The sequence below is a fragment of the Nyctibius grandis genome, chromosome 5, assembly GCF_013368605.1.
Source record: "Nyctibius grandis isolate bNycGra1 chromosome 5, bNycGra1.pri, whole genome shotgun sequence".
Classification (NCBI taxonomy): Eukaryota; Metazoa; Chordata; class Aves; order Nyctibiiformes; family Nyctibiidae; genus Nyctibius; species Nyctibius grandis.
Window position 1 is genome coordinate 17,249,885 of NC_090662.1, and position 22,720 is coordinate 17,272,604.

A 22,720-nucleotide genomic window follows, 5' to 3' on the forward strand; every position below is an offset into this window, starting at 1 on the left:
ACTTCACACAGTTGTTCTGGAATGTTTGCAAGAGCATTTTGGTGGAGCTCCAGTTTCTCAAGATGTTCCAGATGACTAGTTAAGCAGCTATTCTGGCTGATGGCATCAATGTTCTCCAGCTCATTTGACGAAAGATCTAGTGATTTAATATATTCTTTCTCTGAGATCAATGAAGAAAGACTGTCTGATGGTCTTATATGTGGTGAAAATTTTGAGATGCCTTCTATTAAAACAAAAACATGGGAAAAATAGCATGATTTCACTTATCACATAATTAAAATTAAGCTCAATCAACTTGGCATCTAAAGATGCAGAAGACTGTGAATGTCTGGATATTGGTTAAGATCCAAATCCAGGAAGACTTCTGTGAAGAGACAGAAATTTATGAGACAGTAGAGAAGAGATGGATGTTTATGCACTGCCCAACAGAAGTAGCTTTTGAAAGCCAATAAAGGGACTAATGGAATTTCATTGCCTGTTTAATTCTACATAAATTATTTCTGAAGCCCAGGAAAAAAATAATTCCCTATATATGCATTATTTGTACTCCACTGTAGTATTTCCAAAATGTATCCCCCACTTTGTAAACAAATATATAATCTAACTAAAATCTTTGCAGGCTATGCTTGTGAAACGATTAAGGATGAAAAATCTGTTATACGTGTTAAATTGTACAGTTTACTTACTGAGGGATTCATCTGAAGGCAAGAATTTTCTTCTTTGTTTCATTAGTGGTTCATAATCTGAGCCAGGTCCCTGGAAAATACCAGAAGAGAACAAAAACCAGTTATGGACATATGCAGATATCTGAAATGATCTGAATTCAGTAAATTTCTTTTTATTATGGTTTCTTTTTATCAGAACTTCCAGAGGGAACACAAATAAACTGTACATTTCAACTAAACATAAGAATAGGTCACATCTTTATAAAACTTACTGATCCATGCAATATGAAAGAACAGTAGATATAAAGTGCAATGGAAGTAGTGCATTTTTTGGCAACCTAAAATGACTTTCACTAGGGTAGGGTGATAGGATGGAGCAGGATATTACAAAAAATAACTTTCTCTACAGAAGTCAGTCTCTCCAGTTTGCTTTTACAGTCAATGGAAAGAGATAAGCTCCTTTCAAACGACCCTGACTTTGACTCCACTGATTTGTCCTCTTATGTCTTCTTATGGTATTGGTCTCTCTTCATTGATCGCAGCAGCACTCTGAAGATTAGCTTCACTAAGGGCTAGTTAAGTCTTTGTGAATAACCCTCAGTTTCTGTACCTGCCTTTGAACATCAGACTGGAAATTTGAGCAATTCACAAGAACGTGTACTTTCTACTGATTGTAATTTTTTGCTGAAATAAACTCTCATCTGTACAGTGATCTGGAGTACAGTAATTGCACAGCAATAGAAGGAAATATTAAATGGCAACAGTGAGACAAGAGCCCATTCAGTTACATGACCTTTCCTAACACTTGATTATTAACAATTTTGCTGTAGGCAACACAGATGGACTTATAAGAAGCCTGGAATGGATAAGGACCTGACTTACCACAGAGTATGAATGTCGTGGCAAAGTAGGAGAACCTCTTTGAAATGCCATTTCCCTACAATATAAGTCAGCAACTGCAATGGAATTGGACTTCTTTTTTGTAAAAAGTGAACCTTCACTTCCTAGTACAAAACAATAACACAGGAGGACAAATAAGTAAAAAAATGTATTGAAAGATGAAGCTCAGAATTCAACTATAACATAGATGCTGACATACAAAGGAGAGAGACATTTCAAAAGCACCAATATTGGCAGGATCTCACTGGTTAATTGTGTGTGCAATAGGCCAAGAACGTTGTCCACGTGTTTTAGAATGCCTGGGCCATGCTCCAAATATGACCTGCAGCTTGTTACATTGATGCTTTATCACTTAAAATTTCCAGCAGGTTGGGATTATTATACATGTTTCATAACACGTTTGTGCTACTGCAGTGTAAATAACTTTTTAAAATAGAATAAGTTTGTATTTTAATAGACAAATTTGCACTCCCACATTTATTGAGAATGGAACATCAAATGCCACTCTGGCTTTGGTGATTTAGGGTTGTCTGGACCCATTTAGTGTTCCTCTTCTCAAAGCTACTTTTAAAACTCCTAAAATCACTCCTGTTATCAAAGCCTGTATTTTTTTAACCATAATTTATATATGACAACAACTTTTCTATGTGGGACAACAAATAGTACCTATTATATGTCTGTGCTACAGTCCTACAGAAATGAAAAATGGTGCTGAATGATGTAACGGAAAAGAACAAAACAGAACCAAAAAAATCCCTTAGGATTCTCTGATTCCAAAATTCAAATTCTTCATCTGTGATGATTTTAAGTATCCAACAGTTCTAAAACAACAGTGACATCTGAACAAACAAAAGGCATGTTGCAAATTAAGGCCACTTACTCTTATTAAGTTACCAATATTATAGACAGAAATGCTGGTTTTTATAAGTTAAAGGCATTCAGATTTACCAAAACTGATGTTGGACCGAACATAGACTTGTCATTTACACTTTCTGATCAATTAGATATCTTTGCGATAGGGCTTGTTTCACCTACTTTATTTATTAACAATATAGTCCTCTACACCAGACTCAGCTGTGCACACTTTATTCACAGACTACCCAGGGAATAGGGATTTCTAGATCACAATACACCTGACTTCATGATGAGACAAGTTGTGCTCTTGAAGCACTTGCTTTTTGCTACTGACTATAAAGGCACCATACAAGAAAAAATCAGAAACAGACATCAAAATAGACAATATCTAAATCTGGTTGGATGAATCCCACTCTTTCTCTCTACAAGAAACTGAATGCATGAAGAACTAATTTTAAATGGATAACTGAATAAAATGCTTTAAGGTCCTAATTTTGTAGATAAATCACATATTCACTCATCGTAAACTATTTTCCAACGTTACCACAAACAACATTTTAGATAAAAGTATTTTTTTCATGGGAAGTGTTTTACCTCAAATACAAATAAACAACCGATTTACAGCTATGGTCTAGCCCTGACACTAGATTTGGATTATAAAAAGAAAAGAAAAACAATTACCTTCACTATCAATATCATCACTCAAAGGAAAAACACTGTCCACTAGTGGGTCAGAAATAAAATTCCAATCATAGTTTTTATCCACTCCATCTTCAGAGAAGTTTAGATCAGAAGAGGCTCTTGATCTATCCTCTGAAATATTCTTCATCTGGAATTTAAGCACCATTCTTGCCAGTGCAGAACCTGCATCTGTATGTATAAGAAACCAAAAAGATATCCAAGAAATCCAAATAGCTTTTAAAAAAATACAGAAATAACTTGATTTATTTGCAATGCTTAGCAGTCTTTCTATAACCAGCTGAATGCTATGAAGAGATTCTCAACTGAAGGTCTTGATCTAAAACACTTATATAGTACCATCAAGAGATATTAACACATTTCGTATAGCAAGTTCTGTACATACTCACTTTGTTTTCTTAATGGAGTAAGTTTATCTGGGAACAAAGGAATGAGCCAGGAAGGTTCTAGTCTCCCAATACCAAATCCTCCAAGACATATACTGCTATTGGCGACATCTAGGCTAAGCTTCTTCAAGAGCAAGCTGATGATTTGGCTATCTCCTCTCTTTATACTGATGGTTAAAGCACTTCGAACATCCTGCTCTCGAGCACCATTGGCTAATAGCAATTCCACCAATTTAGGATTATTTCCTTTCTCACAAACCTAACAAAGAAAAGCAATTTAAAAAGTTTATGTGAGGCATTCAAACAACAGCTCAGACTGCATTAAGAGACCTGTCTCAAATTCAGACTCGCTGTATTTTTAGGATCATGTCTCTTTTTCCATCACACAATTCCCTACCCCTCAGAGCATATGCCTGCCGAAGCCATCTGAGTACCAACTCCCATTTTCCTGAAGTCTTTGCCCAAAATATAACAAATGCCTAAGTTCTGAAATTGTAATTTCTGCCATGAGTGCACACAATTTCCAGGCAAAAGTGAACAGTAATTTATGCAGTTCGGTTATTGCATGTGGTCTATGGCAACTCCATTTATTTATCTGTTCAGTGGAAAAAAGACACTTAGGGGTTATTTTGCCATGTCATCTGGATATCAGATGAACAGGCAACAATGGTGAGACTCATCAGGCCTTGCCTAGTGCTAGGGAGCTCAGGTCCACTGGCTTCAGTCAGCTTTACTCCTTCCAGTCTCTCAGCCTGCATTGCAGCACCAATGTATTTCAAATAGTTGATGCCCTGGATGTGGCCACTGTCTGGATAAAGCTCTTTGCAGCTAGTGTGACTGCAGGCATTCCAAGATGTTATATTACTTTAGCTGTGTTGATAGAAAGTCAGAACTCTAACCAGAACAGTTAAATCAGCACAAAAACTGATGACTATATTCATCGTTAAGTACAACACAAAGTAAAAAAAAAAATCCACCATTCCAGGGCAGGCATTTTGGGCAAAGTCTTCTTTGCAGGTCTAGAATAGAGTGGGACTAAGCACATTGAAACCTATCTATGCACAGTGCTGCCAGCTAGTCCATCTGTACTTCAGCCTCACAGAGCTCGGAAAGAGCTGAATTTGGAGTATCAGTTCATAGACTGGGCTCTTTAACTCTTCTTCCTCAAAAATACTCCAAAGCTAAGGCTAAGTCAGTACTTGATTGAACCCAGGTCTGCACGTGAACAGGGTAAACAATCAGAAAGTATGGACTTTAAAGTGAACTTGTACCAGAACTGAATTGGCAGTGTGGGCACATTCTAGGTGACAGTGACCCTATGAGCTTCAATAAAGTGAAGGGTGTTTCACTGAACATCAGACTGAGCCTGAAGTCACCGTGATAGCAATGGTTAACACCACTCAGGACACAGTTAGATTGCACTGGGTATTGCTGCTGTGTTCTGCCAAATATATGTTTACATGAAAAGAGAAAAGATCCCAAAAAGACAAATTTTAAAGCTATAAAACTATATATATGTCCATATATTACCTGATAGATCAAAGAGTTTGTCTTTGTCTTCTTATTAATATCAGCTCCCAGTAGAAGTAAACATTCAGCCATAATACTATTGTACTCAAGACATGCTTTTTCTAGCATCATATTCTTTAAATCATCATTTTCAGCTATTTTAGCAAAACATTTGCAACACAGGCTTTGAAACTGAATGGGAAGACAAACAATCACAGTTAGGACAAAAAAAGCACCAAAATTTTTCAGCTGTGGAGCTGTCAAAAGAGAGAAGATACCTGTCGATCTCGCTGGTCAGTGAAACACATAGACATCTGGTAGAAAATGACCGTGTCAAATGATTCATGTACCAGCAGCTTCGCAAAACATGGTGACAAAGTAAGAATTGACAAGATTGCATGAAATCCCTAAGAACACAATGCGAAGATTGAAAGAAGTACAGTGTTAAAAAGTGTCATTTTAAAACAGGTTGTGCAACAAAATAAAATTTCAACCAAAACATATGTGCTTTAATTTTTTTTGTCTTGCTTTTAAACATGCAATGATCCACAAATCAGAGAAGATCAGGAGAGAAGGCAGAAACACCTGGTGTCTCTGTGTTTACATAGCTGTAGCTTCATGCTTGTTTAGCGGACTCACTTAAACAGATATTAACTGACACTTTGAAAAGCCAAATTATGCACCATAATATCTGACAACATCTTGCCTGGCAGTGACAAATGTACTCATGATTTCCTGAAAATGTACAGAGGAAACAATCCCCTTCTAAGGATATGGGATGAAGATGCATCCCCTGTCCCAATGTGTTGCTCTGTAATCCTTGAATTTGAAACAAATACATAGGCTCAATGGAAAACTTAATGGGTGTATCTAAAAACTAGAAAGAAATACAAAATTATCTCATGATTCTGCAAGTAAAGTTCACCTAGAAGGGTGAACTGGGTAAATTACTGACTCTTTGTCCAAACATAATTGAGACTAAATCACTTTAAGTAACTTCCTTATTTCACCACATTATTTTGATTTGTCTCTACACTGGTTGCTAAGCTCAACTTGGAAGGGTTGGGGGAAAAACAGCAGTAAAGAAGGGAGGCTGTACTTGTGATATTTCCATACTGATCTGAAACAGAACAACAGAAACTCTCACAGGAAGCTGACCTCACAGGCAAGCTCCATTCCACCAGAAAAAATGAAACTGTCAACAAACAGGGAAAGCTTCTGAAGCAGAGGAAATAGAACTTTCACACAAGGAGGACTGAACATGTGTTTGCAGACAGAGTAAGAGTTCTCCTTCCGTATTCAGAAGCAGATCCCAAGTCTGACACAGTATTTCAGTAATATCCTTCTAAAATACAGCATTCCTATACTAAGCTTATTGCTGGTGACAGGGCTGGGAACTAAGCTATTTTCTATTACTTTTCAAAAAAGGGCAATGAATACTATAATGACGGTTACTTCATAAAATGGCTATAGATTGACTGAATGATGGACCATGACTGAGAAATTTATTCTAGTTTGCACATCTCAGAAGTCTTAACACCTAAACCTACGCTTGCATATTCTAGATTGAATATATGCCTCCAAGAAAACCGTCTCTACGGCAAACATATTGGTTTAATTTTAAAGGCTTACACTAATCTAGTAATTGCAATAAAATCAAAATGAAGTAATTAAAGTAATGAATTTACTTCAAACATAACTAAATTAAAATAAGTTTCTAAAGTTTTGCCTTTCACTTTTATCTTTGTACACAGAAATAACACATACATGCATCTGGATTTCAGTGACCTCTTTAAATCTTCGCAGAGTAGAAACCAGAACTGTTGACAGGACGTGCATAGTTGCAATACACAAACTCTTTCTTGTAATCAAAGAGCGCAGAAGACTCAAACCCAAACGCTGTATGTCTAGAAGAAAAAAAAAAGATTAATTATGTTGATTATTCAGACATTTGGAGTGGAATAAACCCATGACCTAAGTAGTGTTACATTACTAATATTCCAGAAAGTTATTTGCATAAGCTGTTATAGGGCCAGGCATAACTACAAAGTGGATGAACCTGAGGACTATGAAGTACTGCAGCCTTTTCTTGCCATGTAATCTACATCACATCCAGTATTGAAGAGTGTAATAGATAGGTTGCAGCTTCTATGGTGAATCAGCCCCTCCTGCTACATCATTCACATTCAGCTAACAAAATACCTTCCCTACCTTGTTCGTCTGGATACATCTGTAGGGTGTGAAGCACAGTGTCAGTAGCTCCTTGCTGGGTTAAAATTTCTAGTGCACCGGTGCACTCAGCTACAGAAGCAAGTAGTTTTAATCCACACTTCTGGATGCTAGGATTTCCAATAAACTGATGGAGAAATGAATATAAAATCAGATCAAGTCTGTTCTGCTTACAATGGCAACAGAAGAGTTGCTTGTTCTTGAAGTTGTTCTCTAAGAGCAAGCAACTGTCATTCTTAAAGTATGTGAAATTACAGCTGATATGACAATAAATAATAATCACAATTTCAAAAAGGTCTCCTTTTCAACCATCAGATTCAGCTGCTCATAACCTCCCCAGATTTTCACCTTTGATTCTGAAAATATTCCCAAGCTAGTTTTTTAATGGAGAGTGGGATTTTTTTCCCCTCAAAGTTTCAGTACAACCATTCACAAGTTCACATCATTTTGCTGTAGGATGAGGAAAGTGAGAAAATGTACTTCCTTTGTGGTTAAAAAGGAACAAAAATGCGTTTTTTGAGAATAGGCACAAATGATAAATATGGTGGCAACTGAAGAAAGTATTAAAAGATATGAAACAATATACCTATTACCACACCCCGTCAAGATCTAAAAAGTTATGGTTTTAGTTATATAGCAATTCAATAGGTTATTTGTGATTATTTTTTCCAATTTTCCCCCACTTCTAGATGGAGGAAACCTAGATGAGGGATAGATCTGAAAGTGTGCCTAGCTCTCACAGTGACTTGCAAATCTGCAAAATTATTTCAGTGGAGTCATGCCCATCTTCCTCCCTATTCCTTCTCTATTTTTTCATTAAAATATGTTAATTTCTAGCTCTTCTAGTTGATATTGTAGTACCCCAAAACACAAACCAGCTGGGTCAGAAAAAGCAATCAGGATGGTCACAAAGCACTGGAGACTGTAATACATTCTGAAGTAAAAATTATTTTGCCTTCCTTGTTAACTCCTATATCCTGTATCTTCAGGACAAGAAATGTCCTTCAGATGCTCTAGCACTCTTTTGCTGATGCATTATTTGCTCTGACTTTTATCATAAATGTAAGAGACATAAATTTCCTTGACTGAAGGTGTTTGGCAAGCCTAAAATTGTTGAGAGGCTTCTAAAAAATTGTGAATTGCTACATCCGTTTTGACTGTGGCCATGTGAACTTTGTAAACCTTGTAGCGGTGGGATTCTTCTGAAGGCCGTGAAGTTAAATCTTTCCTATCACGAGGATTTAAGGTTAATTTGCTGTGCAAAGTGCCCAGTGCTTCCTTTGTTTAGACTGGGTCTGCTTCAGCATTTCACTTTTCAGCTTCCCCTTCAAGGCACTGTGATCATTCAGTTTTCCAGCGGCTGGAAAAAGTTATAGAATTGAACAGTGAAAAGAATGGAGACAACTGAGAAACTCTGTTCTGTTGAAAGCAAAGGAGTATGTATCTATAAAAGCCATATTAAAGAACCACTCAGTTCTGTGTGGAGTTGAGGTGCAGGTATGAGGACACTTTGCATGTATAAACTAGTTCATTAAAAAATCACAAATAAACTGTATGCTTACAAAAAAAACCAGCCTTGTTTTTATAAATATCCTTTAGAGTTACTACATAAAGGATCATTGAATACACTCCAGAACAGAAAGTAAGAAGAAAGCCCAAATGAAAAATGAAATGCAGGAGTTAAGATTAATTATATCGAATCAATAGGAAAATCAGTGTGGAGCTAAAACTCACAAATGATTCACCATTGCAAGAGTAACATAGTGACAAAATTCATTAGAATAAAGCTTTAACTATACCCTGTTCAAAGCATTAAGCACCAACGAATGAGTTCCCTCCAATAGACACTGGCTTTTCATGACTTTTACTGTAAGTGCAAAAGCAGCATCTCCCACATCTCTGGAAGAACCATTCTGGTCATTCTTTGTATCTGCAACAATGGAAAACAGCCTTCCTCAGAAGAACAGATTTCATGTTCCCCCCGGTATTAACCCAATATTATCAACCCAATATAACAATCAAATTGAACACACAGATTTTAACAACTGACTCAGAGAGCATATTTCAGATCTTATGACATTTTCAGAACGCTGTAGTCACAGAGACTGGAGTCCCTCCAGATTTACAGTGTCGCCTGAGTACGTTGTGTTTGAAATGATTTCACCATATGTTTGCTCACTGCTTACTGTGAAAATGCAAAATCATGCCAAAGAATTTTGCCTAAGGTACACTGCAATCTATACTTTTTTGAACTACGGGGTTTCTTGGTGCTCCTGATACCTACTTCAGAATGCCTCTTCCTTCTGGAAAGGAGACACTATAGAGAAGCTACAACTAGTTGGCCTTTCTCACTTGGCAGCATATCATAGGCCAAATTTTACCCACAGGTGACGTAAGTTGAAGGTCAGTACAAATAAAAGAACAGAGAAAGGTCTTTCAGATTTACCTTTCTTGTAGCTATTTGCACTTGCAGTCAAGTGGCACTACAGAAAGCACCCAGAAATCCTTTAAGTCACTTCAAGCACTCATATTTATTCACATTACTATTTTTCCCATGAATTACCTTTTATTCCCTAATTAATCTGCAAGCTCCAACATCCAGTTGGTGCTCTCTTTCTTTGATTATGCTTTAGAAGGGCCTTTCTTCCAGGATACTGGAAAAAAAAGTGCCTTGCCTACATCTTAGAATACATGTATCAAGTGTTACTCCTGCTGTTTATTGAAAAAAAAGGAAAGTATTAGGATTATAATTCAAAGAATAGAAGGAAACTGAAAACCTGCAATCAGTGTGCATATTAGCCAAGTTACTAGTTTCAGAGTTATTGGTTTTGTAAATGTTCAACTAAACTGCTGAGAGATACTTGCAAAAAGTTGTTCTGAAAAAAAAATCAGTACCCCATGTCTGTATTCTCACACTTAGTATCAGAGGAAAAAAACAGGATGTACAGCAGCAAACGGATAAGAAGAGTCAACACCTTCCCCAAATGCTATTAAATGTATAGAACTAACAAAGAACATATTTTTCCCACTGTAGATTGCCTTTAAAGAGGATTTTTTTTGGAAAGGAATTTCTAAGCTGGTCAGTTTGGCTTCTCCTTTTCTGTAGAAAATAGCACATAATAGTATATTTCATATCTTGAAATATTTATTTTTTTGGTGTCAGAGGTCCAATTTTTACGTTCCTTCCAAGAGATCTATTAAAAATATTGCATTTTGTGGTACAACAACGTTAATGTCATTATCACTGTTTGATCTCACTTAAAGGGCATCTATGATGAAAATACATGATCACAGCGATAGCTCCACACTCATTCTCTGAATTCCTTAAAAGTAATGGAGCTAACTCTTCACTGCTAAAATCAAGGGGAAATCAGCAGTGATAATTTTTGTCTGTTACCTTCAATACCTCAAAAGTTTTCCTCCATCTTGTATGTTCTTAAAGAGTCACAGCTGCTCTCCGCTATGTACAGAACTCCAGTAAATTTTTTGATGTTCCGTTAAAGGCTGTCTCATTAGATAAGAAAGACTAAAACCCAGCTAGCTCATTCTGTTCTCTGATTTGCTGTATGATGCCACACTGATTATACTTTTGGATGACTTACCGGGCATCATAAAGTGTAAAAGGACTCGAAGTGCTTCCAGTTGTACAGAGAGTGATTTTTCATGTTTCCTCATGGCTTTTACAACTTCTGATGCAGCTACTGTCATTATATCCAGATGAGGGAAGCTGAAAATATTGTTTGTAAAATAAATAAAAAGAATGTATTTCTAAACTTTACATGTATGTTTCCTTAATTAACACTGCGTGATAACCCTTTTGAACACTGTAAATCTGGTTTGAGCTACAAAATATAAATTAAACTATGGTACTTTTCTTCATCATAGCAAATATATTATTTTCATGCCATTCCATGAATTCAGTTTATGTAACTAATTCCATTCTAGACTACTGAGAGGTAATTTTTCAATCCAGTCCAGAACAGTGATACACAGCGCATAGTATTTCATTCAGGGTGAGTGGTGGATTCATATATTTCACTTTGATTCCAGTCCAGATATGTGAAAAGACACATCTGCCTTAATTTAGTGCTCCACAACTGTCATAAAGTACTGATGAATTGTCAGATACTTGTAGAATAAACAGAAAAATATAAATCATGTTATGTTCTAATCTTGAAGAAAAACCAATAATCTCAATCTCATCAGCATTCCTAGAAATGGCAGTAGCCAAAGGCCACTAATTCACTTTTAACGTTATTTTCTTCTTTCACTTTATAATACTTCTTATTCCTATGACATGTTTGTGGAAGTTTTCAGATTTTCTTCTTTATAAAATTAAATTATTCAAAAGAAATTCTGTGACTGTATCTTGAGTCTGTCATTTTTTCACAGACAGCTTAGCATATATGAAGGTTTCAGGGAAGGCTGGAAAAACTTGGCAAGACACTTGGAATAATGTTCCCACCCTGTATACCAGTATTTATGAGTCACAAGTTTGTTTTCCAGTCATGTTCTAGAGCATTTGCAAAAGCCAACACAAAAGTAATACTAACACAATGTTATTTTAATAATCAGAGCTAATATTGTGGGAAATTTCTTAGCTCTCAGTGGAATTCAGTGTGGCTAACAGGAGGGGACACCACCTAGTGATAGTCTATTCAAACCTCACTGGTCAAGAACCATGAAGGGAAGAACATGCAGCTCCCTAAACGTATCCACCTGGGCATCTGACTACAGGGCTTACAAAATTCAATGTCTTGAACAGGCCTGTCAGCCTGTGGTCGATTTTAACATCAGTGAAACAGCCAATAATTTAAATGTAATCAATTACAGCACTGAATCTCACAAACCTTCACTTTGGAAGTGGCCATGTATTTTTAAGTGTATTACCTTCCTTCGAAAACGTGATTCAGAATTCTGCAGGCACTTTCAGCCACTTCAGGAGACTCTGGATGTTTCCTCATTATATCCAAAACATTCATATGAATTCCTTTAGCCAAAAGTGTCTTCCTAATAGTTACTACAACACAAAATAGCAAGCATTCTATAAGCAAATCTCTCTCTCCTTATGTATAGTTCTCAAAACCAACAGAACTGCTAACTCCCCCCCCCCGTTTTCGATTTTTTTCTCCTCACCAAACACACGTTATAGAAGTATAAATTAGAATGGGAAACAATTCGAGCTGAAGCTGACATTTGTTTGCATAGTATAATCAAAAGCATTATAATTCCTGAATGCCTAACAATTTTAAATACATCTGCTATTTTTACTTACTCAAATTTAACTTAAGGGAAGGAGAATGTACAGCTTTACTTTTATTTTCAAAAATGCTTATTCTTACACAATTTTTTCTCTTAACTGCACTCTGTGATCACGTAGTTAAGCTAGAATTTAAAACTTTCAAAAAAACTTCTAACTTCCAAAATAAGGCTTCAAAAATGAAAGCATATTTATTCACTTAATTTACTTTGTTAATTCTTTTTTTTTTACATTAAAATACCCAAGCACATGCTGTAGCTATAACTGTAACCAATACAGCTCAGAACACTATAAAAATATTCTACATTATCATGGTAACTATGACCAATTCTTGTCATTCCCAGTTCAGTACATCCATTTCAAATGGTTAATTCAAGAAATATTGCATTGTGTCAGAGGGTTTTACTAAGCTTCTTTATGTCTGTCATTTCTGGTGTAAGCACATTCATTTTGGGGGGAAAAAAAAGAAGAAAAAAAAAGACAAAATAAAAACTTGCTTTAGATTTCCAAAGGGAATCAGAGGCCCACTTGTCAGTAACATGTTATGGAAGTACCTGGTATAATATACGATAACACTATGCATACATTTATGAGATCTGTTTCTTGATATAGATACATATTTACCTCATAAATAACTATGAAACCCTTTCATTGTTAGGTTTTATGTACTTGGATGGCTCAGTAAACTACTGATAAAACACTTTCTCACCTAGAGAATGGTAATTAACTGCTAGTCTTTATCTTCCTATCTAGCCAGTGGTTTTCACTGTGCAGTCTACAAACCACTTGAGGTCCATAACCATTTCAAAGGGTTCTGGGAAAGGTATCTAATAAAAGCAGGCCAACTGTAAGCAGGCTTAAATACTCTACCCAGGGGTCCACATCTCCACTGAAAAATTTTGAGGGGGTCTGCAAATTGAAAAAAGTTAGGAAACCATGTTAGGGACACAATCAGGACTAAAGCAATCTTGAAAACTGTTATGCACGTGCTTAACTTTCTACACACAATTTGATTCACTGAAGTCAAGACTGCTCAAATCCCCTGTGTTAAGCAAGAAAATGGTATTCGTCGGGTTGTAGTTCTTACCCGTGATTTTCAACAAATGCTGCTCTTGATGAACTTCAAACGTGATAAATATTTAAACAAGCATACAAAGAGAACATACTCTTTGCACGTCTCCTGCTCAAAAAAATAGCAATTGCAACACATGAACTGGCAAAGAGCTCTTTACTTCCATATACTCTCTTCAATACTAGCCAACAATAGCTTTTTCAAAGCAAGGAATAAACTTCCGACTAAACACAACTGCATAATATTCTAATCACAGGGGATATCGTATTCATGCAACAGCACAGTAAATATTCTTTAATATCACAGTAATAACTTTCTGCTGACTTAGAAAGTAAAGACAATGAAATTCCCTTACCATTTTGTTGTGACAAAATTGCCAAGGTACGAGCAGCTGCCTGAAACACTTCTTTTGAAGAGGTGTGCATCAGCATGGAGAGCATCACTGCTCTGTCTATTGGGAACCTTTCACAGAGAGAAACAAATCACTGCACATTGATCATAATACAGCAGCTACTTCATAACTGTAGTTCAGTTTCCTAAAAAGGTATTAAGTGACACAATTAAATTTTCAGATGATTGTACTTGGCTTCTAATGTTTTTCCAGAGCAACAGCTGACAGAAAGTCCTTTGCAAACTATGCATATTAGCCTCTGAATCTCACCAAATTCACTTGGAACCATGCTTTCCAAGTGACTCAAGGTCCAGAAAGGGCTACAAAACAGGCTTGCTACAACTTGAATGGTTAAAATCTTAAGCAAATCTGCAAAATAGTTTAAGTAAAATGAAAGTTGTGTCTTACCCATGCCTAGATTCTCCCTGATGAGGCAGCACCCCCTCTACTATGCCCTTTCATCTGATTTGTGGGAAAATGAGCACTGCTTTTCCATACTTCTTACGTACTAGGTATCTTAATCTTCTCCATTTTCCCTACTCTTACATTCTTTAATGCTTCCTATCCTTGTTGCAACTGAAGAAATTCCTTGTGAACTGTACAAATTAGCTCTACTAGGCTGTGTTCTGGCCCTTTATTAAAACACTAGCAATTTTGCCTGAGTCAAGGTTAGCACACTTTTCAAGAAAGAAACTTTCCCAAGTATTGATCACCATGCATTTCATCATATATTAGAAAACAAGAAAGAAAAATCCTGCCCCGGCAGGGGGATTGGACTAGATGATCTTTCGAGGTCCCTTCCAATCCCTAACATTCTGTGATTCTGTGATTCTGTGAAAAATAAAAATAATGGAAATATCAGACCCCCAGATGGCCTAACAATAGGCTTTAATTTTTTTCATTTCCAAAAATACAGTTCAAGATATTAACACTGACTGATTATCTCCATCTCCAATCTTCTCATGAAGGTTGCGTTGATACAGAAACAGATTTTTCAAAGCCCAGCATGTAGCCTCCTAAATATAAACCAAGAGAAGACAAAAGGATTAAGAAAATATGCCTTTAGAATACTAAAAATATGTGAAAAAATTAAATAGTTTAACTGTTTTTCAGTTCATGACAAAGGTACAAGGTGCTTTACGTAGAAATACAAAAAGGTGTGGACTGTCACATTCTTTATAGCTGGGATAGGTCTGAGTTACAAACGTGCCACATTCTCATTATTTGATCTGCATTTTGATACCTATTTTAGGCCAAGATTAATTCTTCTGTTGATGGGCCTTGCTTTGCTGCTGTATACAGAGGAGCTATGTAAACAACAATCTTTGGATGGCCAAAGTTTCAGGTAACAAGTCTCATCTTAACTACCTACATTTGATCCAAAGGAGCAACTGAAACCAGTTGAGGTGAACAAAGATAAGAAAGGCAAGAAAGGTAAGATTTATTCTAAATCTAATCCGGTCATTAAGGCCGTGTTTGCCCGAGGATATATGGGAGAAAATGTTGTTGCTAAACATTTTATTTAATGCATAACGCAGTCTTTCTATATCCCCTTCATCCAAAAATTCTCACCAGCACATCTGTGTTTTTTCGGTGTAGTTCTAATGCTCTGTAACATGCTTCCAACCAGCATAATTTCTCTTCCTCCTCCTCTTCTTTTCTTTCCTCTAAGTCTCGGTTTAAGAATATTGTTTCAGCTTGAAATATAAAATATTTACAATAAATTCTTATTGTGAAAACAAACAGTTATGTCTTAACCTTCCTGTAGTCATGGAGGCTGTCACACTGCCTATGTGCAAAAATCAGTGGGAGCATTAGCCTTTTCTGGGAAGGGAGAAGTCTTTTGATATAAACTCTATGACAGATTTGAAAACATCTTTAAGGTTATAAAGGGACTAAAAAACCTCATTATAGTGTAGTAAATTAGGTACATAGTTACAGATCAGTCAACACTCAGGCTCTAAAAAGACCTGCACATACTTTTTTGTGTGTGTATTTACATACAGAATACCACAGACATATATAACTGATTCATTTGCATGTAACCACTTATCACAGAGGCATCTACACTCTGAAGCAGTGCCATTAAAAAACAAAATGCAAATCGCAGTTGCCAAGAGAGGCATATCTAGTCCCAGAAAGTGCAATAGAATTTAAAAGAAATCATTTTATACCTGTGATTTTTCAGCATTTAAGGAAAAAAAAAACTGTATCAACACTGACCATACTATCAGAGGCTTACTGGAGTGTATACTGATTTCTCACCTTTGCTATTTTGAGGACTCTTAAACAGCATTTCTACTGACTTTTGTATGGAACAATTACTCAAAGACTAAGAGGATCAGATCCTTAGATTTTTGCCACTAGCTAACTAACTTCTGTTTCAAAATACTACCTGGAGTGTACTCAAGGAAAAGTTTAAATCTTTTACGTGATTTCAGAACTCAAGCACAAGCATTGATTTGGTGTTGCTATTGACTGCCACAATATAACCAGTACTGTTATACATGGAAAACATAGCATCAAATTAGTGTTATCTCTAGAGATTTTATGTTAAGTAGGGATTAGCCAATATTTGCCTATAAACAAACAGGTTGCTTTGTTAAGACCTGTCACCATAACTTACGAGCTCTGAACACTCTGAAGACTTTAGGCATATGGTATGAACACAGCCATGTCACAGCAAACAAACTGTAAGCATGTAGGAAATCTAGCTCTGTCAAAGCTATCCTGCCTGAGGCTTTCATGTTAAAGAAATGGAGTTTGAAATGATTACAGGAAATCACCAGTATAAAAAAAATGAACAAGGAAACAGATAAATGAAGTAATTTATTTAGTACTTAGGAAAGAATTTACTTACTCAAAAGAGCTAAACAACTGAGAGCAGCAGCTTGTAACTTTGCATTTTCAGGATATGTTTTAACAGCCTTCACAATGACTTCTGGAACCTTATGTAATACAAGGATATTGAAAAAATTTCCTGAAAATAAATATTAAATGAATATAAACACATATCTAGAGCTTTACATGCATTTAACACAAATTTCTCAGCACACAATGCACAAACTTTGTAGCAAACGTTGGATTTCTTATTACAGGACATGACGCAACAATGTTTTATTTGTGGAAAGAAAAGGTCAAGGATAAAAACCAGCTGGGATCTAGGTTCTTTGTGTTTTTTACAAAGGACTGAGGTTTTATGAAAAATGAAGTGCACATTGTCATCAAAATAAGAAAAATACAGTCACTGTATCACTTGCAGGCTTCCTGCCAGGAAGCAAATGCAGTCCTGGTCTTGAATTTCTGCAATGATTTGATTTATCCTATCAAGCAAGCGGTTTAACCCTGTTTTGCCCTCTGTTTTTGCCCTCCTCATTAATAGATCAAGGTCAGAATTATAAATACAGAATACATACATTCTGGAATAGTAGGAAGAGTTACCTTTTGATGATAAATATATTTAAAGCATAACTTTTATCATAGGCTGTACAGTATTTTATATTATAGGTTGAATATAAGGAATTCTGCAAAAAGCAAGCAAATGAAAAAACTTTCCTGTTTGTTGTAAAAACAAGTATTATGCATAAAATAATTCAGTAACACTCACTTTGTAACATACAGTTTGATAGCTATTGTTTCTATTTTGATATTCAATTTTGTTTAATTCTTGATTAGTAAAAATGAGAATCACTAGCAACATGAAAGGTCAAATTAAAATCTGTATCAATGTTTCTCAAACCCTTCAGATATGGTACAAAATATAAGGTATGAAATTAAGAAGTCTCCCATATTTAAGCATCAAAAATATAATTACATACAGAAGAAAAGCTAATCTCACTGGCAAGAAAGAGCACAGAGCTGCTAAGAGGCGCAAAAAATATCTTTTTGACATTGTCATCATTTCTTTTGATGTGACACTGGCCCATGTAAGCCCAGACAACCAAAGTACTTTTGGCCAAGTCAAGGGAAGTCCAGGAACCAGTGGTTCTTTCACTGCTGCAGCATAGGGGACCTCAAGACAGGCCCCACAGCTGGGCAGGAATGCAGCACAGGTCTCTGAAGGTAAATGCGTTGCAAGGAGGAAAACACAGTCTTGGAGAATACCTCCCAGGTAATTCAGCAGCACCAATTGTTTCTCACACATTCAGCATTGCCACTTCAAAAGACATCTAGAAAGAATTTTCTTCCTTTCTATAATAACTTTATATAGAATGGGATCTATTGATCTCCCATTCTCATCTTGTGCTTCTCCCACTCTTTTGACTCGTTTTTTTCCCCACTCTAGTCTTTCATGGCAGCTTCTGTCATTGTTACTAATGTTTAACAATGGATACAACAACCATAAAAGGATAACATATTGACTGTGGCCAGTGTTACCTTAGTGTGTTTACATCATTAGAGATATGGAGCTATACACCACCCTGAGGGTTAACTGCAAGAGTAATTCTCTTGTTGCCTGTAGCACTTGCTGTCAGTTAACTCCAACTCTTACAGAGTCAGAGCAAGCTGACTATAAACAACTTTGTGAACTTACCCAATGTAAGCTTATGCAACAAACAGCAACTCACTTCCTGAACTGCTTCGCTATTGCGGAAACTTTTCATCATTTCCACTATAACATTGTAACAGCGAACATTTCCAGACATGAGCACTTCAACATTGCTGGCTAAAGAAAGAAACAGAAACAAAAATTGCTTCTTAAGGCAAAAACCCATGTTCATTCAATTCTAATTCAGACTTCATTTAAATAGATTTAATTAGAAAACTGGGCCTATGTTTCAGTTTTTGCCTTGCAACTTGAGAGAAATGTGGCATTTGTTTCTTGGTATTGCCATAGAAGACATTAATGACTACCAACATTTGAAAATAATTCATTAAGTTCAGAGTCCATATTAACATTTAAAGATTTGTTCCATTCTATGTCAGGCCATGTAACAGAAATCTCCTCACAAACTATTCTGATGTAAAATTTTTCTTAAAGCTGAACAAATTGTTTTATAAATATTAATTCAATCTTATAAATGGTGTTTATAACATGGCTGTGATCAGGTAAACATTTTACAGTATTTCACTAATATTCCCAGGGGCATACAATTAAGAAACAACATAGAAATGTTTTTTCCTAATAAATGTCATTTATTTGATTTAATCATGTTTTCTTAAGTTTTCCTTCTTTTTTAGGGGGCAAGTTAGCAAGTTATTCTTCTCATTTAAATTAGTTCTACTGTACACCAATTGTATACTGAGGGAACAGAAATGTTATCTATCTAATGTTCCTGCAATATTTTGAAATTCATTGCAAATTCTGTATTTCAGAGAATCACAGAATGGTTGATGTTGGAAGGGACCTCTGGAGGTCATCTGGTCCAACCTCCCTGCTCGAGCAGGGCCACCTAGAGCAGGTTGCCCAGGACCGTGGCCAGACAGCTTCTGAGTATCTCCAAGGCTGGAGATTCCACAGCCCCTCCAGGCAACCTGTGCCAGTCCTTGGTCACCCTCACCCTATTTCCTGCTTATTACGCAGGCCATATACAGAAACCAACAGGACATTCACATGAGCCAGGAAAAACACAGAATGCATCTTTTCCTCCTGAGGACAGGGCAATCCCATGTGCAGTAATCCAGGGCAAAACAGCATCATGGTAGTTAAAACACAGTGTATGAAAGCATCCTTGTAGTATGTCTATCCAGGGTATGAGACAGAATGCAAACCCAAAAAATCTTTGACAAAATCCTGGCCCCAGTGAATGAAAGGGAGTCCTGTCAGTGACTCCAAGGGAGTTAGCATTACTCTGCTGAGGTCTATAAACTTTCTTAATCGTTCTTTCAACAGCTTGGCTTTCCTGTATTCAACGTAAGAGGAATATTCACAACTGTATTATTAAAGATAATTAGGCTTTTTAAAGCAGTAGGAGATCTTCAAGATAATATATCTCTGAATATCAAATAATGATACTCTATAAGTCGAAAAAGCAAACCCTGAGTGGGAAGCATTTTTGAAGCACGTTATTTGATAGTGAAGGAAGGTACCTTTCACAATGCTTTAAGATAACAGAGATTTATTCATGTCATTCTCAACTGAAAACACCTTTTTAAAGGTATGTTCCACAAAATAGTATTGCATAACTTCACAGTAAATTATCGTTTCACAGGTGACAATTACAAACATATTAAAATACTCAGAAGATTCTAAAATTGTTTACTACAGAGAGAGCATAACTAACTGCATGTTTAAATCCTGCAAGAACCAAGCAATGGTACATTTGCAGAGTCACCATTTCCCAGAACACCTAGAGAAAAGGAGGTGGAATGGATCTCATTTAATCTTAACCACCAAAACTTGGTCATCTAGGTTCTCACAAGAACTGATGAAGAGATCTGAGCACTACTTATCCCACATGCAACAGATACCTCTCTTAGGGTTAGGTAACTTCCCCCTTGAGGTGCCTGTTTCTCCCCATTAAACAGAGGAGAAGCCTGGGTGCCTGCCTATGACTACCATTCAGTTTGCTAACATTCTGTAACCCGTCACCCCCTATGGATTTTGGAAGACAGTCAGTCATCAGCAAAGCATTTTCTCATTCCATCGAAACTACTCAGATTTAAAAGAGTTCTTGTACCATATTGGAATAAACTCTTACCCTTCAATTTCTCATGACATACGAGCTGAAGAAAGTCTGCATGTGTATTAGTGAAAGAAGGCATAGTGAGGTACAAATCCTTGATGCAACTCATTTGGAATAGAGACTTGAACTTCAGGGTATGGGGAGACAAATGTTTTACTACTGGATAAGCTAGAGTGTGTACTTAGAGTGAATGATTTTCTCCATGGTGGCCTTGAAGGAAAACATTTTCTTGCAGGTATTGTGGGATGCCATAGATCAAGAGTATGAATGCTGGCAAAAGCCTAGCTTTTTTTTTTAGATTTCAGTCTTTCGTATCAGAAATGAGAGTCCTAACCCCAAAATAAACACCTATTTTAGAGCAGGTCTTTGTCATGTGCTTCTTTTGTTATGCTTTGTACAAGTATTTACTGTTTTAAAAAGCACTTAAAATCTGGCATCCTCTTCCTCAGAAAATGGCAGTAACTTCTGGGCTAGGGTAAAATTATTTCTGGCTCGAGGAATACTTTTTAGACACAAATGAACAGCAAGAAGTTTGAGAAACAGGAACTAAATAGCTTGGACTCTGATGAAATGTGGGACACTCCAGTCTAGTTCTCATTTTGTGGCATACATGGGGCCAGCACGGTTCCTACAGAGCCAGACAGGATGTAAGAGCAAGGGTTTGTGAGGAATCATGTCTGCAAGAGTACAACATTATGTATCTCAAGGAAGACATGGAGAGCAGGACCTTGCTCTATGCTTGCCAAAATTGTCACTACCAGCAGGAAGCTGACAAGAGCTGCCTCTGTGTCAACAAGATCAAATTGCTGTCAACAAAGTGACACAAATCATCAAGCACATTTCTCAGGACCTGATTTTGCCCACAACAGGGACTGCTGTTATCAGAAGACAAGACATAATGAAGACATTTTCTTCCAGTCTTACTGCACAACGCTCGAGCACACCGTAAGACTCTATAACATGCGCAGTGCTACCAATGCTTCTCATTGCAGCAACCACTGAATGATCAGAGAGGGATGTCTTGAGCCCAGATACCTTTTCTTGGCCCTGGCCCTTGGATTTGCATGGGTGATTTTCCCCTTGTGGAACAGCTTCTGCCAACTGTATTCTTTACCTGCCACCCAAACTCACTGAAGATTTATTTAGTTAATAAATGTATCTTATTTTTCAAGTATTAAAAAAAGACAGGGCAGGGTCTTGAACTTTGACCTCTACAACCATGATGAGCATCTTCTTTACCACTTATTCCAAGCAGAAGAAAGTCTGTTTCTGTTCTTTATGAGAGATTTCAGATTTATCAGAATGGCTGAATATGAAAATTTCCCATGAAAAATTACAAATCAGTATTTCCCAAAGAAAACAAAAAAGTGATTTGTCTGGCAACTCCCAACCCATTCTCACTGATTTTTTACAATTACTGAAAGATTACCACAAATTGAGGTGAGCTGATGCATGCCGTGGGAGATGAGGAATTGAAAACAACTTCCAATAATGCACTTACATGGACCAGCTAAGGAATGTAATGAATAAAGTGCAGGAAGAATCACCTCTTCTTTCTCTGGAAACTCTTTAAATACTTTCAGTATGATCATATGATCTTTGCTTTCAACAAACTCAGTCAGCTGCTCTTCTGGAACTAAATTGAAAAGCATGAGAGATACAGTATGTTTTGAGGAAATAATTCATATCCTGGTACAACATAAGACAATTGTTTTTATCAAGTTTCCTTATATTTATTTTCTGTGTTTCACAGAAATAAGGTACTCTCCATACACATCATCTTCCACAGTTATCACTCCTTTTACTAAAAACTGAGCTACCTTATAAAGACCATTTTCTAGCCTACATTTTATGTAACAGAGTTATCATTTTAAATGCTTCCCTGTGAACCAGTATTTTAAAAAAAGTCTTTTAGTCTTTTTCACAGAATGAACTTCAGATATTCCTCACCCAGACAGTATATAAGTGAAGGAATGGCTAAGCATACAGTGAAAACAATTTGATGGAATGCCATTTTGCATACTCCATGATTTTATTTCACTCAACTTTTTTTTGATAATGGAGTTCTTTCCATAAAGACTACAGGCATGCTTTAATAATATCTTACCTTCACTGTAATAATGGCTTA

At 36.5% G+C, this 22,720-nt stretch overlaps 1 protein-coding gene across 1 annotated transcript in view; it reads right to left on the minus strand.

Annotated features, from left to right (window-relative positions):
* Window positions 1–22,720, minus strand: part of LRRK2 (leucine rich repeat kinase 2) — a 73,884-nt gene that overhangs the window by 41,009 nt on the left and 10,155 nt on the right. The window contains exons 6-23 of the mRNA XM_068401038.1: window positions 22,094–22,228; window positions 18,501–18,632; window positions 16,827–16,946; window positions 15,539–15,663; window positions 14,903–14,982; window positions 13,931–14,037; window positions 12,134–12,263; window positions 10,846–10,970; window positions 9,043–9,173; window positions 7,226–7,370; window positions 6,782–6,921; window positions 5,293–5,421; window positions 5,036–5,206; window positions 3,509–3,764; window positions 3,102–3,290; window positions 1,548–1,669; window positions 687–756; window positions 3–223 (exon numbers count right to left, since the gene is read on the minus strand). Of these exons, the coding sequence (XP_068257139.1) occupies window positions 3–223; window positions 687–756; window positions 1,548–1,669; window positions 3,102–3,290; window positions 3,509–3,764; window positions 5,036–5,206; window positions 5,293–5,421; window positions 6,782–6,921; window positions 7,226–7,370; window positions 9,043–9,173; window positions 10,846–10,970; window positions 12,134–12,263; window positions 13,931–14,037; window positions 14,903–14,982; window positions 15,539–15,663; window positions 16,827–16,946; window positions 18,501–18,632; window positions 22,094–22,228 (2,528 nt within the window). The remainder of the gene's footprint in view (window positions 1–2; window positions 224–686; window positions 757–1,547; window positions 1,670–3,101; window positions 3,291–3,508; window positions 3,765–5,035; window positions 5,207–5,292; window positions 5,422–6,781; window positions 6,922–7,225; window positions 7,371–9,042; window positions 9,174–10,845; window positions 10,971–12,133; window positions 12,264–13,930; window positions 14,038–14,902; window positions 14,983–15,538; window positions 15,664–16,826; window positions 16,947–18,500; window positions 18,633–22,093; window positions 22,229–22,720) is intronic.